The sequence below is a fragment of the Eurypyga helias genome, unplaced genomic scaffold, assembly GCF_000690775.1.
Source record: "Eurypyga helias isolate BGI_N326 unplaced genomic scaffold, ASM69077v1 scaffold19247, whole genome shotgun sequence".
Classification (NCBI taxonomy): Eukaryota; Metazoa; Chordata; class Aves; order Eurypygiformes; family Eurypygidae; genus Eurypyga; species Eurypyga helias.
This window is the reverse complement of record NW_010263871.1, coordinates 9155-23978: the sequence shown is the minus strand read 5'-3', so window position 1 is coordinate 23978 and position 14824 is coordinate 9155. Positions and strand designations below refer to the sequence as shown.

The 14824-nt window shown below is 39.8% G+C and overlaps 1 protein-coding gene across 1 annotated transcript; it reads left to right on the top strand.

The window, feature by feature from the left end:
- The first annotated feature begins 258 nt into the window (after positions 1 to 258).
- Positions 259 to 14481, top strand: LOC104513011 (eukaryotic translation initiation factor 3 subunit H). Its single transcript, XM_010156223.1, has 4 exons — positions 259 to 417; positions 9073 to 9193; positions 12100 to 12232; positions 14221 to 14481. Exons 1-4 carry the CDS (start codon positions 299 to 301, stop codon positions 14316 to 14318), a joined length of 471 nt encoding a protein of 156 aa, XP_010154525.1. The 5' UTR covers positions 259 to 298; the 3' UTR covers positions 14319 to 14481.
- Positions 14482 to 14824: the final 343 nt, after the last annotated feature.

The following is a 14824-nucleotide window of genomic DNA, read 5'->3' as shown; positions in this document are numbered from 1 at the left end:
AGTCTTTTGCTGGAGGCTTTTTCATGCAAGTGTATGAGCAAGCAAAGCGGCTGCTTGACTTCTGAGAGTTTTTCCTAGAGCAGCTTTTCTAGTCTTTGTAAACGTGAGGTTTTGCCATGCAAATGCTCTCTTACCAAAATTTGACTCTTGTTTGATTGTGCAACTATGAAAATTTACAGAATTGCCCGTTGTTGTTGGACCAACAATTCCACAAAAAGAACAAGAGAGTTACTGGTTATATTAATATTTTTAAACTTTTTTCCACAGCTTGAAAAAAGCAAATATTACTTACGAAAACATGTTTGAAGAAGTGCCCATTGTAATTAAGAACTCATACCTGATCAATGTGATGTTGTGGGAACTGGAAAAGAAATCCGCAGTAGCCGATAGACATGAATTGCTCAGTCTGGCTAGCAGGTAAGTACTTGTTACAATAATGGCTGTATTTTTATTCGCTTTCCCAAACCACAGTTTAACACCTTGGGTGAAATCCCAGTCTCATTACAGTCCACGGAATCTTTGCCTTGACTTTTAATGGGGTTAAGACTTTACCCTTCATGTTCTTTCGCTGAAGGAAAACTGCATGGTAAAACCATAGCATTAGATTCAAGGGCTAAATTCAGTCTGTAATCCGCATATGCCTCTGCTGCTTGAAGTGTGTAATCTTTTCAGTAGTGTATATTTCTTCAAGAAAATACAGGCATTCAGAAAATTCAGGCAAGTAGAGCTGGAAATAAAAATTGGCTTTGTTAAACACTTCTTAAGTAATTCTATAGATTATTCTCATAAAAAAAAAATTGTTCTACTTTGGTAGCAGGATGCATTTGAAAATAAAATAAAAATAATGAAGGCTTTATCTGGGAAACTGACAAAAATGCTCAGATTGATAGTCATGACAGACAGCATTCAGTAAGAGTTTCTAGAACGATCTTCTCGTAACTTTATCCAAGAATAACTTTTTGTTCTTGTAGCAATTTGCCCTGAAAATACATTTATGATAACAAAAGAAGGCACGACCTCTAGCAGTATAATCAGAAATTTGGTGGTGCTTAAATCCTGCACAACACAGCACAGTTAATTGAACTGTTACTGGGCTGACCAAAATAACCAGAAACACAAATGATGCCATATCTTGTTGCACGTAGAAGCTGGGGTCTATTCACTGATAGATTTTTGGGGTGTAACGCTTTCTTTTTACATCTAGGTATTGTCTGCCAAGATTCTGATCCCCTCTGACAGCCAAGTTAGCTGAATGCTAGGGGCCTCTCTACTTCTTCCATTTCTCTGCTCCCCCCAGCCCTACCCTACCCCCTGCCCTTGATGTCAGGCTGTTGTTAATGGATCCATATTGCCAATGGTCCGTATGTTGCCTGAGTTAGCAGAAACTTTCCACACTTTTTATCACTTGAGCTTACACGGATGTATTAAGGGATCTGTTCGCTTTTAGAGAAATTGGTCAAGAGAGAACAGGTATAGGGTTGAACTCTGCCAGGGAATTTACAAATGTCGCAAAAGATACTTAAGTCAATAATTTTGTCCAGTGAGTTGTAACTTTGCACCTTGGAATGAACGAAGTGAAGAATTTTTGCTGAGATGTTCAGCCTGTTTGACTTTACAGGTTTTCTGTTAGGCCCTTTCCTTGGTCAAAGGTCACAAAGCTTTTACCATCTGAGAAGCGGTTGGGCACTGGGCTTAGGAGATGACAGTGATTCCTGATGAGCTCTAACGCTTTACTGTGAAAAGTAGGACTGTGCTGAGGATACGGCAGGTTTCCAGGTGTCTGACAGCATCGCCCATCATTATTTCTGTGGGTTTGCTCCTGTAAAAAGAGTTGGGATTACCCAGCACCCGTACTTCCTAGCACAGGCTGCTGCTAGTCATGCAATGCAGTTCTGGAAATGCAAATTAATTTGAACAGATCACAAACCAGTTTTTCATCAGCTGTACATGTAACGGAGCAACTGTTCCCTACCAGTGCCCTGGATCAACATAAAAGATAAGAACTGTACAAATTAATTTCCTTTCTGGAATGACTATGTTAACCTGGTGCAATACAGGCTTTTGTGTTGGTCCTCACATCAGTAAACAGGATGAGAATTGAACAAGAAAAATGTGAGTGCTAAAGAAAAAGGAAACTTCATCATTTGTCTTTAGGAATCCTTCACAAAAGGAAAAAAAGGGGTAACTTTTTTTTTTTCTTAGTGAATCAAAGTTTCTTTTTCATGGGTGTTTTCTGGGAGCAATGCAGCGCTGGTCTTATGATGACACAGGTGGAACTGGATTCTTGGTAAACTTGGTTAAAAGTGCCTTTTAAATTGTGTTTCTCTGAACTTACTCAGTTACTGTCCTGTAGACTGGCAGCAATTTTTTGAGCTTATTGAAGTCTAGAATTTCCCACTAATGGGGAATTAATTCAACAGATTCATCAGTTTTCAGAGGTATTTCTGAATTATGTTTCCTGAACTGACTTTCCTGGCAGCACTCTTCTAGCTCACCTAGTCTACTTGAGGAACTTAAGGTGCTTAGTTTGGTTTGAAGGAGAGAAACTTTTGGAAATTACCTCAGTGGATTTATTTATATATTTATTTATTTAGAATATTTGATAGCTTCTTTTAGTTACCAGAAAGGTAACATTCAGTGATATCTTACATTGGTATAACTCAGCAGCTGACAAATAAAACATTTTAATGCTTGTTTATGCAAGGTAGGGTGGCTTATAATGCCTGTCGAAATATTTAATTAGTTTTTATATAAATTCAACTATGAAGATTTCTCTGTCAGAGTTTGTTGCCTGACGTAGGGGAGTTCAAATCCCCACTGTTCTGGAGTTTTATTTTCAGATTGCGTTTCCTTATTTTTGTCTTTGAATACTTGTGGCTGAAACATTTCAGATACCAACTTTTAATTTTGATGCATATCCTCCTCACTTAACTTTGCTGTTGTAGAATTAGTTGGCAGTAACTTGAAGGCTACTTCTTTCTCCTCTTTTCTTAAGGGTTTGGAGCTGGTTGGGGTTTTTTGGGGTTTTTTATTTTTGGTCCTTTGGGATCTTCTGAAGCAATGGTTTTGGCACCGAAATTGTTTACCCATAGTTCTCTTCTGGAGAGTTTGTTTCATCAAGATTCTCACATATTCAGCCACCCACCTTGTCTGAGTTTGAAGCTGTACCTATTTGAGGTACTTTGTCTGCACCTTAATATCTTTCTCTTTTGAAGTACATTTGTGATAATTGTATAGAGTAGTTTGCTTTTTTGGGCATAAATTTGTGTTTCACTTGTGAAATCTGAGTTGACTGGAATATTCTAGGCAAAGAAGTGGAAGGCAGACTAGCACAAGGCTAGCAAGTAATAGCAAATAAAGTCCTTTTGCTCAAACTGTTACCCTTCTGCTACCCTTAAGGACCAAAATGTCTTGAAGACCTTGGAGTACTGCCAGTCTTTTGATAGAGACTCAAGAATTAAAATCCTGTCAGATAATGTTCCAGATCTTCAGAGAAATAATTACAACCAACTTTCCCATTCTCATCTATCTCTTCCCTATTCTATTGATGATCTAGTTTAAATTAAAAAAAGCTTTTTTGTGGTCTAACTTCATAATAGGGTTGTCCCATAATATCTCAATTTGTCTCAAGCAATTTTTCTAATAGTGTGCGTCAGTAGAAGCAAACATGTGCTGAGCATTACTGCAGTAACATCTACTTGGCAGATACATTTTTTTCGAACATCAGATGCAGTATTTTTGCAAAAGTGACATAAGGAGGGTTACTTGGGCTTTTGAAAACAATATTAACCTTTATACATTGTACTGCTTATTCAGAAATCTCAGTGTGCTTAACGGATTATTAAGATAATTATGAAAATCTCTAATTTGCAGATGGAGGAAGCTGACACAGAAAGGGTAAATGTGTTGCCCAAAGGCACACATCAAAGTCAGAGTAGAAAGGGAATGGAGCTCAAGACTCTAGAATTACATATCTCATTCAAACAAAATCCTCTTAAAAAGAGCACAGGTTGAACTCAGGCTGAAATGCTGAGATGTAAACAAGTTCTGTTAAGTGGTGGGAATGTTCCTCAGAAATATTTAATCAAAAAGATGTGCTTTGCCCAGCAGTACCTCTCTAATCCACCCAAAGCTGTTCCCACCAGGAGAAATGCTGCACGAGGTGGCACCTTTCTCAAAAAGATGTGCTTTGCCCAGCAGTACCTCTCTAATCCACCCAAAGCTGTTCCCACCAGGAGGAGAAATGCTGCACGAGGTGGCATCTTTCCCAGAAAACGGTGACTCTGAGAGAGACCTCAGTGGAGCTGATGGAAAGTGGAAAAAACGAGCAGCAGATACAGCATTTCCTTATGCTTCCTCTTGCTGTTCCATGTTCTCATCTTCCTTAGCCCGGGTGCAAGCAAAATAAAAGGAAATAAATGAGGGGATCCACTTAAAACGATTGTAGGCAAGTTTTGGTGACCATTTTTTTTTGGACGCCATCTGCCTCAGAATTGTTATACCCAACACTTAGGTGTCTGGGTACAACACTGATTCCGATCCCGGTGGCTCGGTGCCTCTGCTCCCCCCTGGCCCAGCTCAGGTACATGTGCTTCTCTGAAAGTGCAAGCTGAGGCCCACAAGCTGTGTGTAGAGACAGTTAAAACTAATGAGCAGGATACGGGAAGCTGAGAACGATCTGGATTTCTGCCTCTCTTTGAAGCTTTGGTGTCTGACTCGAGGCTGCATTTTGGGTGTTTCAGACCTTTAGTTGAGCATGTGTCTGGAGTCCTTTCCCGATTAAGGATGCTGAAGGAAATGTGGGCTTCATGTGTAGTTCCCCATTACGAATCCTACAGAAACGGAGCCAGTTTGAGGTTCAAGCCCCAGCTGCTTGCATCATTCCTCCCCACTACTCCCATTTAATCTCTACATCCCTCCCACCCTCAAAGATTTTTATTCCCTCATCTGTTTCAGAATATGGCTGTGCAAATAGCTTTGTGGAATAGTCTGGTGGAAAAAGTCAGGCTCCCACTCTTCCCTTCCAGGCTTTCCCTCAGCCTCCCTAAAAAATAAGAAACAAACCCCAGCAGAGGGTGTTTTTGCATTTACAGTAGACTATTTCACTGAAAGAGTTTAAAGTGTGCCCACGCAAACAGCTGAATCCATACAGCTGAGAGTGCTGTAATCCTTGGGTAGAGAGGGAGGGAGAGGCAGGAAGATGCTGATGCTGGAACCTCTTAAACTGGCTTTGTTGGCAACAGCAAACTGCACCTTTGCTCTCCTTAAAATATATCTGGAAAGGGAGGCTCTGGTGATATGAGCATTCCCTCGGAAAGAGGAAGCCTTGCATCTAGGACTCTTGGCCAGATCCCTATCCTAACAGGATGCCCTCGTGTAGTGAGTGATCTGGGAGTAGTTAATGTACAGTTGTTTCTTTCTCCTTGGGTGATAGATCACCCAATGCAAGACACGCCAGTGAGAAGTACAATGCAGAAAGAACCTTAATTGCTGTCTGCAGATTAGGCTACTCTGTTCACAGGTTTCTACATCTCACCCTAATTATTTGACCTTTGTACCTGATGATTGTTAAACATGGAATCAGGATTAATCCATGTGGCAAGGACTTGATTTCATGTCTGTACTTCTAGGTTAAGGATTATACCCCATCAAGAATAAGGCTGTTCCAGCAAAAATGTACATCATAACAAATTGCTTTGCAGGCTATCCTTTCTAGTCTGTTTACTTTCTAAACAGACTTTGACAGTCTGCCTTTGACAGTTTGTATGTGTTGGTCCTTTTTTTGGCATTTTTGGTTATGTCATCCATGCTACAAAGATAAGTCTCAAGTGATAAATTTGTGGAAGTTTTACAGGTCACTCACTACAGGCAAGTGATCCTAATAATAATTCTGGTCAAGATGTGTTCTCACATTAGGTTATTCCTTCCTTAGATATGTAAGAATCCATATGACAGATTGTCATGGTTTAACCCCCATCAGCAACTGAGCACCACACAGCCACTCACTCCCCCATGGCAGGATGAGGGAGAGAATTGGATGAGTAAAAGTGAGATAACTCATGGGTTGAGACAAAGACAGTTCAATAAGTAAAGCAAAACCCTTGCGCACAAGCAAACCAAAAGGAACTAATTCACCTCTTGCCATTGGACAGTCAGGTGTTCAGCCATCTCCAGGAAAGCCAGGGCTCCATCATGCGTAACTGGTACTTAGGAAGAGAAATACCATTGCTATGAACAGTCCCCACCTCTTCCTTCTCCTTAAATGCTGTGCATGACATCGTATGGTCTCAAATACCCAGACAGTCAGTCTGGATATTGGTCAGTTGGGGTCAGCTGTCCTGGCTGTGTCCCCTCCTGTGCACCCCCAGCCTTCTCGCTGGTGGGGTGGTGTGAGGAGCAGAAAAGGCCTTGACTCTGTGTAAGCACTGCTCAGCAGTGACGAGAACATCCCTGTTTTGTGAACACTGTTTTCAGCACAGATCCAAAACACAGCCCCATGCCAGCTGCTGTGACAAAAATTAACTGTCCCAGCCAAACCCAGCACACAAATACTTTTGACTGCCCTAAGTGCAGAAGATCCATTCTGGTTTTTTCCCCTTTTATTATCTGTATTTTTCCCCCAAGAAAGAACACAGTCCCCGTGTGTGGGCTTTCAGATGCTTAGCATGATAGCAATTCTGCAGCTGATGCTTTTCTCCCACAAAGATTCACTGATACCCAAGGTGTGGTGGTCTCCTGGAGCTAGGTCTTTCACCTCAGTTCATGAGTGTGTTCAGATCGTCACCAATGGGTGATCTCAGTCCTGACGTGTTTCAGATGAAACTAAATGGAGAATAGGCTTTAGGAGGATACCTACTGTGCTTGAGCCACTAATGGGCTTTCCGATCACCATGTCAGAACTAGTGGTAAGAAACACTGCCTGAAACACATGTAGCGGGGACATGGGTTTCTTAGCACCAGCTGTCACTTCCTGTTGATCTGCACTACTCGCTGATCTAAATGTAAACTCATTTAATTGACTCTTTTGCTGAATCAGCTGACTGAAATGTATCCATTGAAAAAGCAGTATGTATCCATTTATTACCAGTGCCCTCAGAACAAGAAATGCAAGTGCTGAGCTCCGCGTTGTCTACATTCGACTATCACAGAGGAAAGTGAGCTTTGCTGGGGATGTGAGCAGCATTTACTGGCTCACCCCCTTCCCAATTTTTTTATTTTTATTTTTTTTTTTAGTTGCACTGATGCACAGGGGGTACTTAGCTACCGACCAGTGTGATCTTTGAGATCTGCTGTAGGGAAGTGCACAAGGTAAGGAGGTGCCTAAAAGAGCCTTTGTGCAGTTTTACATCATAGACTAAGTAGGTGTAGGATGAGTCTTACGGGCTGGAGCAATGCAATTGAACTTCCTAAATCTCACCAGAATAAACTGCAGCTGAATCAAACTTTCTTAAACTTTGTATATATACATGTTACAAATTACTTCCTATTGGTCTTTTTATTTTTTTTTAAGAGGTGGGGCAAAAAAGGGGTATCAACCACATGAGAACTGAGGAAAAGGCTGGTCCTGTATTTGCAGCATACTTATCACTTCATGTCGCAGTTCACATCTGTTTAAGTTATCTGTTTTTAGCTTTTTGTTTCCCTGGCAATGAGAGCAAACACTTATATTACTGCGACTCCTAACAATAACTCTCTGTTTCTGTATTCTGCTGTACTAAGCTGGTCCCAAAGAGATTCACAGAAAATCATTCTTTGTAACCGGCTATATTTCATATGGACACTATCTGTAAAATAGTTATGTATTCTTGATCTCCACATACCCTATTAGTGTGTACCTACCTAGGCATTTCTGGTAACATCCAGTTCTAACACTAACTATGTATAATATAAACTCTATAAAAACTGAAAATATGCACACCCCTAGCCATGGCAATATTCCACGGTCGGGGAATAATTTACACTTAAAGGGATGTGCATAGTATTACGTATGTGGTTCCTTTTTCACTTTAGGCATGTCTCTTCCAGTTACTTTCCCCAGTCCATAGGGTGTAGGATGGTGGGAATCCATTGTAAAAGGCAGAAGGGATCTCGGATAAGGTGGAGAAGCAGTAACTGAAGGATATAATTCTGACATAAAAGTGCACTGTTCTTTTTATTTGAAAGCATGAATAGTAGTGGATTTCAGCTGAGGAGAAGGATGGAGTTTAGCTTTTTGAGTCTTTGGTCTTCAGCCAAGTAGGACTGGGTAAGGTTTAGATCAGAGCCAGCAAGCTAGCTGCTGATCAAGGGGTCAGTAGAGAACAGTGAATATCCTCCTTTTCTGCACTACCCTGTAAACACAATTAGGATGAATACTGTCTCCATGGGCACCAACCTAAAAACTTCCAAAACTTTAACTTGGAAGCTATACCTTAAGCTGGATATTCCTGCAAAATACTGAATCCATTGCTAAAAATGGTTACAATAAAAGTTGTTTAACAGACTGCATTTGTCTGGCCAAGGCAGTAGATCGCATAACTGGAACTGGACGCGCCCAGCCTAGCTGCTTCCATGTTGCCTATGGTATGGAATGTGGAGCTGGCTGGACTGGACGCAACACTCCCTTCTCAACAGCGAAGATCAAGCGATGTCTCCGAACTTCCAGGCGTGGTTTGATAGAGTAGTTAATGAGATGATGGAGTTTTGAAAAGTATTCGTGAAAAAACAAACAGTAACCTGAAACCAGACTCTTTGAACACCTCACCTGGAACATTGTTCAGGGTTGCATGTCACAAATGCATCAGACATTCTTTTAAATTTTTGACCTGCGTCTGTAATATCAGTAAATTCATGCAAGGCATTGTTTTTTCATAACTATGTCACATATGCAATGTGACAAAGATGCTAAGGGAGGAGATGCCATGTAAAGTATTGCCAGTTAAATATATGAACAAAGATAACCAGGAATTTAAAAATTAGTAAGCTGTGCCATTAGTGCAGAAAGACTGGTCAAGTGACTTGAAATGAATTTTAAATTTTAAATATATTTTTAAAAATAAATTCAGTATTTCATGAATCTTTCTTGTATTTCAGTAATCACCTGGGGAAGAGTCTGCAGCTGCTGATGGACAGAGTGGATGAGATGAGCCAAGACATTGTTAAATACAATACATACCTGAGGAATGTAAGCAAACAGCAGCAGCAGAAACATCAGGTTGGTAGACCATGGAAAACCTAAATGAGAGGGTTTGGGGTTTTTTCCACAAAATACAGTTTGGGAGGTCATAGAATCATAGAATGGTTTGGGTTGGAAGGGACCTTGAAGATCATCCAGTTCCAACCCCCCTGCCATGGGCAGGGACACCTTCCACTAGACCAGGTTGCTCAAAGCCTCATCCAGCCTGGCCTTGAACACTTCCAGGGATGGGGCATCCACAGCTTCTCTGGGCAACCCGTTCCAGTGCCTCACCACCCTCTCTGTGAAGAATTTCTTCCTGATATCTAATCTAAACCTCCCTACTTTCAATTTATACCCATTACCCCTTGTCCTATCACTACAGGCTCTTGTAAAAAGTCCTCTCCCAGTACCCTTGTAGGCCTCCTTCAGGTACTGGAAAGCTGCAATGAGGTCTCCTCGGAGCCTCCTCTTCTCCAGGTGCTATCTAAGACATGAATTTGGATCTAACCAATATAAAATTCGTACAGAAACACATCCAATAAGTAGATTCATAAAATGTGCTTGTCAGTGGGGAATTATCCAGTGGGTTCACTTCTGCTGACATGTAGTGTGAAATGGTCGTTTTGCTATTTTACAGGTTTGTTAGTGATTTATGATACACCAAAATCATTGATAAATATGCTGTGGACACGGGAAATGGAAGTTTTTTAAATGAAAGAGCTGAAACAAGTGAATTGTTCCAAAACAAACTGTTTTAATACCATCACATGTAGTCATACATCTAGAAATAAAGAAATACAGTCTGTATTTGTCAGATGGAAGTGACATTTTATTCATGCTTTGTATCAGAGATAGGTGATGCTGATCAGCTGATGCTGACTTTTAATTCCTGATGCCAAAATGCTTCTTTTAAATCCAAAATAGTTGCATTAGAGAACACTGGGTATGGAGACCAGCTCTAGATGGCCCTGCTTGAGCAGAGGGGTTGGACAGGGTCACCTCCAAAGGTCCCTTCCAACCACAACCACCCTCTGATTTGGAGACAGTCTTTCTTTATTTGCTGTTGCTGCATTTGGTAAAGCAGTACTGTGTCTGATGATAGAAGAATACTGCTAAATTGGAAAAAAGCACCATGAGAATGATTTAAAAGCCTGGAAAGGAGATCTAGGTGAACAGAGTTCACTTCATGTGGTAAATGAAGGTGACGAGTGACTTGCTTACTCAAGAAGTACCTGCATGAAAAATAAATTTGAACTCTTCAGCAGACAGAGGTATGACAAGACTCAGTATCAGCCAACTGAAAACGGGCCAGGCCGCTTTAAAGATAAAATATTGCAGGTATTGCTCCACCGAGTAGCTAATTATTAAAAGGGCGCCAGTGGTTCATGTGAAATGTTTGATCACTGCCTGTTTTAAAATCAAAATTGTCGTCTTTCACTTAGGCGTATCTTGAACAGGAGTACTTGAGGCAAGCAGCACATCATCAGTGGTCTCTCCTGGCTTTGTAATTCCTGAGGAGAGAGAAGCTTCATGCATGTTATCTTCAGGAAATGTATTTTCCTTTGCTGCTGAATTTGAACAGAAAGATGGCATCCACTTCCAAGGTTTTTGTTAGTAACAAGGGGATATATTTATGTTGAAAAAAGCAGAGCAGAGGAGGTTCCATGGTGTCTCAGTTCGTTTCTTTACTAACTATGGCTGCTTTAGTAGTGGCTCATTGCAGCATAGTTAGTGGTCTTAACTTTGCTTTTAAAACGGAGCAACTGTGATTAAGCGCAAGCCGTTTCAATTGAGGATAATAGGCAGACTGCTGAGAAGTGAATGGGATAATGCAAAGAAAGAAGAAACGACATGCAATTCACATACAAATATGGGCATTTAAGATTTTATTTTTAACATTGTCCGAAAACATGTATTTGTCACTACTACTGGAAAAAAAATTACTTCATTTCGGTATGCCACCAAGTATGAACTGTTTTCAGACTCTTATGCATAGATACATTTAAGTAAGTGAGAGAAAACATCCTGTACTCTTTGGCTTGTTTATTTTAGAGATTTTTTTTTTTAATGTTTCACATAAGGGCTTCGATAGACAAACCTTACGAGTAATTCCTGGCTGCGATACATGGTACAAAATCTCACATACGTGGGCTTGAATGTATGTACTTCTGCAAGAACACATGTTTATCCAAGAGCTGAAGAAACGCTTTGCCATAATTTTTATAAGGTTAGAGTAATCTGCATGGCAAAGGGAAGCACTGAAAACAAAACCGATTTTTTTTTAATAGCAGGATAATTTCTACAAACTTTTACTCTGATACATCCCCTTGTAACCCACAAAGAAATGGCATCAGAGTGGCAGAACATCTAAATAACTGGAATGGAGAAATGAAACATTATGCTTTGTTTCAGCCACCACTTTGCTCTCAGTTTAGAGTTAATATTTTTTGGCTTAAAATACCTTGTTTGATCAAGTTCTCTTCCCCTTTCACATTAATATTGTTTTGACCTTTAACTTGCATAAAAATTATCATCTCTGGTTTGTGTAACTATTCGAGGTAATGGCTTCTCATACCTACATATTCCAACCTTGTTTTCCTTTTTTTGAGTGGGGAAATAGAGGCCTTTATACTATGCTGTATTCTTTCCATGAGATACAGCATATATCTGTATGAAAATAAATTTAAAAATGAACCCCACTACCTCAGTACCACAGTATTTTCCAGTGCCTCACTCAAGGTGCCAGCTTGGCAGGGCTGAATGCTTGTTACCAGGGAATTGAAATAATGCAAATGCAGTTCAGTTTATTACAAATAAACTGAATTGCATCAAGTTTAATTTTTAAAACATACTTGCTGGCGAGGTAAAGAGCATCTGTAAAGAAAAACTTTTTACTGTTTTGGAATTCCCATTGAATTTTGTTTCCGTTGCTCTATTTTCAGTACCAGCAGAGACGTCAGCAAGAAAATATGCAGCGTCAAAGCCGAGGAGAGCCCCCTCTTCCTGAGGAGGACATCAATAAACTTTTTAAACCACCACAGCCGCCTCCAAGAATGGAGTCACTCCTTATTGCAGGTAACATTCTCACAGCCTCTTCAGCTCCTTTTTTCATATATGAGTCTTAGCTTGGGAAAAAGTGCAGGTTTTACCTTAGAAAGCATTGTAATCTTTCACTACCTTTCCCATTATGGTGTAAGGTTTTGGCATTGGTAATATTCTACATACTGTCCTTTGTTTGGTCAAAGGCAGTGGTTGCAACCCGTGATCTACAGCCCTAGTGTCCGAAGTATCAAGAAAAAAAGCAGCCAAGAAAAACAAGGCAGCCTGTGCCTCTGTTAGAAACGAAGCTTCCGCACAGAGAATTTAAAACCATCTAGGTCAGTAACAGAGGCATGTTGAACTGGCCGTTCCAGCAGCTGAGAAGAGTTTACATTTAATTTCACACAAGATTGGGATAATTTCTTTGATTATATGGCCAGAGTTTTAGGGAAACTTATCCCCATCTCTCTGCACCCCGAGGTGAATGAAAACGTCAACAGGAGCAAAGCGTAGGTGTAGGTCCCACACTCCCAGTTCATTCTGTTTACTGGAATGCTGCTGTATGTATCCACAGTTTGGTACAAAAGTCAGTGCCTGTCCTGTGCCTCTTGGAAGGGTAGAAATGTCTGGGAGCTCACAGGGGCAAGGGAGCAGAAAACCTAGATGCCCTGCTAAGTAATCTAAATTTGGAAAATGTCATTAGAAAGCAAGGTGTTCAGCTGTACCAGGCTTTTTGGATCAGTGAGCTCTCACCTTGTTTTGGACTGAGGGAAAATTAAACCAAAGTTCTGGTAATTTAGGGTACAGAAAAGACTGCTTTGACATTTAAAAAAAGTGAATTTGAACTACCACTCTTAATCTCCTGGTCACTCCAAAATTTATTTTAATATTAATATCGTTTCACAGTACTATTAAGTGCTGCTTTTAGAAGAATTGATGTTCTTGATCTATTATTCCTACCAGGGGCCTTAAAAAAACTATTGTTTTGATATTTTTTACCAGCTAACGAATCCTAGCAGCATTACAGTATTTAAACATTTAGATTTAGCATAGCTTAAAAGTGCAACAGAACTGTGTGTGTACACGTGAGTTTTATGAAAGTAATAGCTTAGGATGAATCATTTCTTAGAAGAGGAGGAATTGAAAACTATTCTACTTAAAGGAAAAAACAGTTTTCAGCAAAGGACTCTCTTCGTTTGTTCTTTTACCATAGTCAGGGGAAGAATTGAAAGCATCCACTTCAACTTAGATGAAGTAAAGAAAGAATAAAACTTAGATCTTTTGTCTCTGAGGCATTTAAAAACTTTTCTAATAGAGCATTAAATTGAGAGTTTATTTGCTTTCTAAACAGTCTTAATTTTGATTAAACTGGCTTCATGTTTTGCTATTCCTAGCTAACAAGGGAAATAACTTCTAGCAGTACGTCTATAAAAATGTTCTGATGGGCGCATTTGATTTGCAAAGCCCTGACAAGTCTTCTCACCCTGATGACTTTTGAAATAGGTAATACAGTGAAATATTAGGTGGAAAAAAAAAAGGCTGGCAAAATGTCCAGCAGGACTACCACAATTTTCAATCTGCTACTGAAAAATATTTGTTACGAATATTTTAATAGGGACAGCAGCTGTGTAAGAACAGAACTGAAATTCAGTCTTCAGTATTTTTAGAGTAACTAAATTGAATAATTGATGTCATTAAGCTGCCAGTACGGCAGGAATAATTGTTTGTTCTTTTTATTGTCGTATGTCTTTTCAGAAATTGGACGTAACAGAGCTGTAGGAAAATTAAGGGGGTTTTGAGCTTACCAGTTTACCTATTCTGCCAGTTTAATTTCTTCTTCTTTCCAAACTTATTTGGGAATACAAAAAATGTAAAATTCCTACGTGTAGAGTAGCTGAGCTGTTTTGCCTCTCTGTATAAATCCCAAAGGTTTTATGCACATTTGACTTTTTAAAAATTATGTTCTAGGATGTCTTTCGGAACTTCAAAACTGACAAGAGTTTACTCTTCTTTCCTATCGACAGGTCAAATTAACACCTACTGCCAGAATATTAAGGAGTTCAACGCGCAGAACTTGGGCAAGCTGTTCATGGCTCAGGCTCTCCAAGATTACAACAACTGAAGGAACTTTGCTGTAGCCCTCAGCTGAAACATCTATTTACAGTTCTACGCTGTTCATGTTCCTCTTGAAAATTTAGTATATTGGGAAAAGTCTTGTAAAACAGAATCACCTTGGTTTGTGTAGAATTCTCCTGTAGGAAAAATAAAGGCAAATCTTAATGATATTTTAGTATTTCCTTATTTGTTGGCCCTTTTGGACTGGAATTTTCTGTGGTCACTCAGGTTTTCTAAATGTTTGGCAGTTATTCCTGTTTAGTCATAGCAAATAATACAGGTTTTATTGAACTTGGAATCTGAAATAAAATGAAATTATTACCAATGTTCAGCATACCTGACTCCACAGAAGAAATTTAAGATTTCCCAGTTTTGGTTGAGAGCTTACAACCATAATGTGCTACAGGCCCTTGGAGCAGTTGCTCTTTTTTATTTAAAATCAATTTGGACAGTCTGGTGTAACAGACCTTCTGTATCACAAATACCTCGTAGGCCTCACATTCGGAACATGCC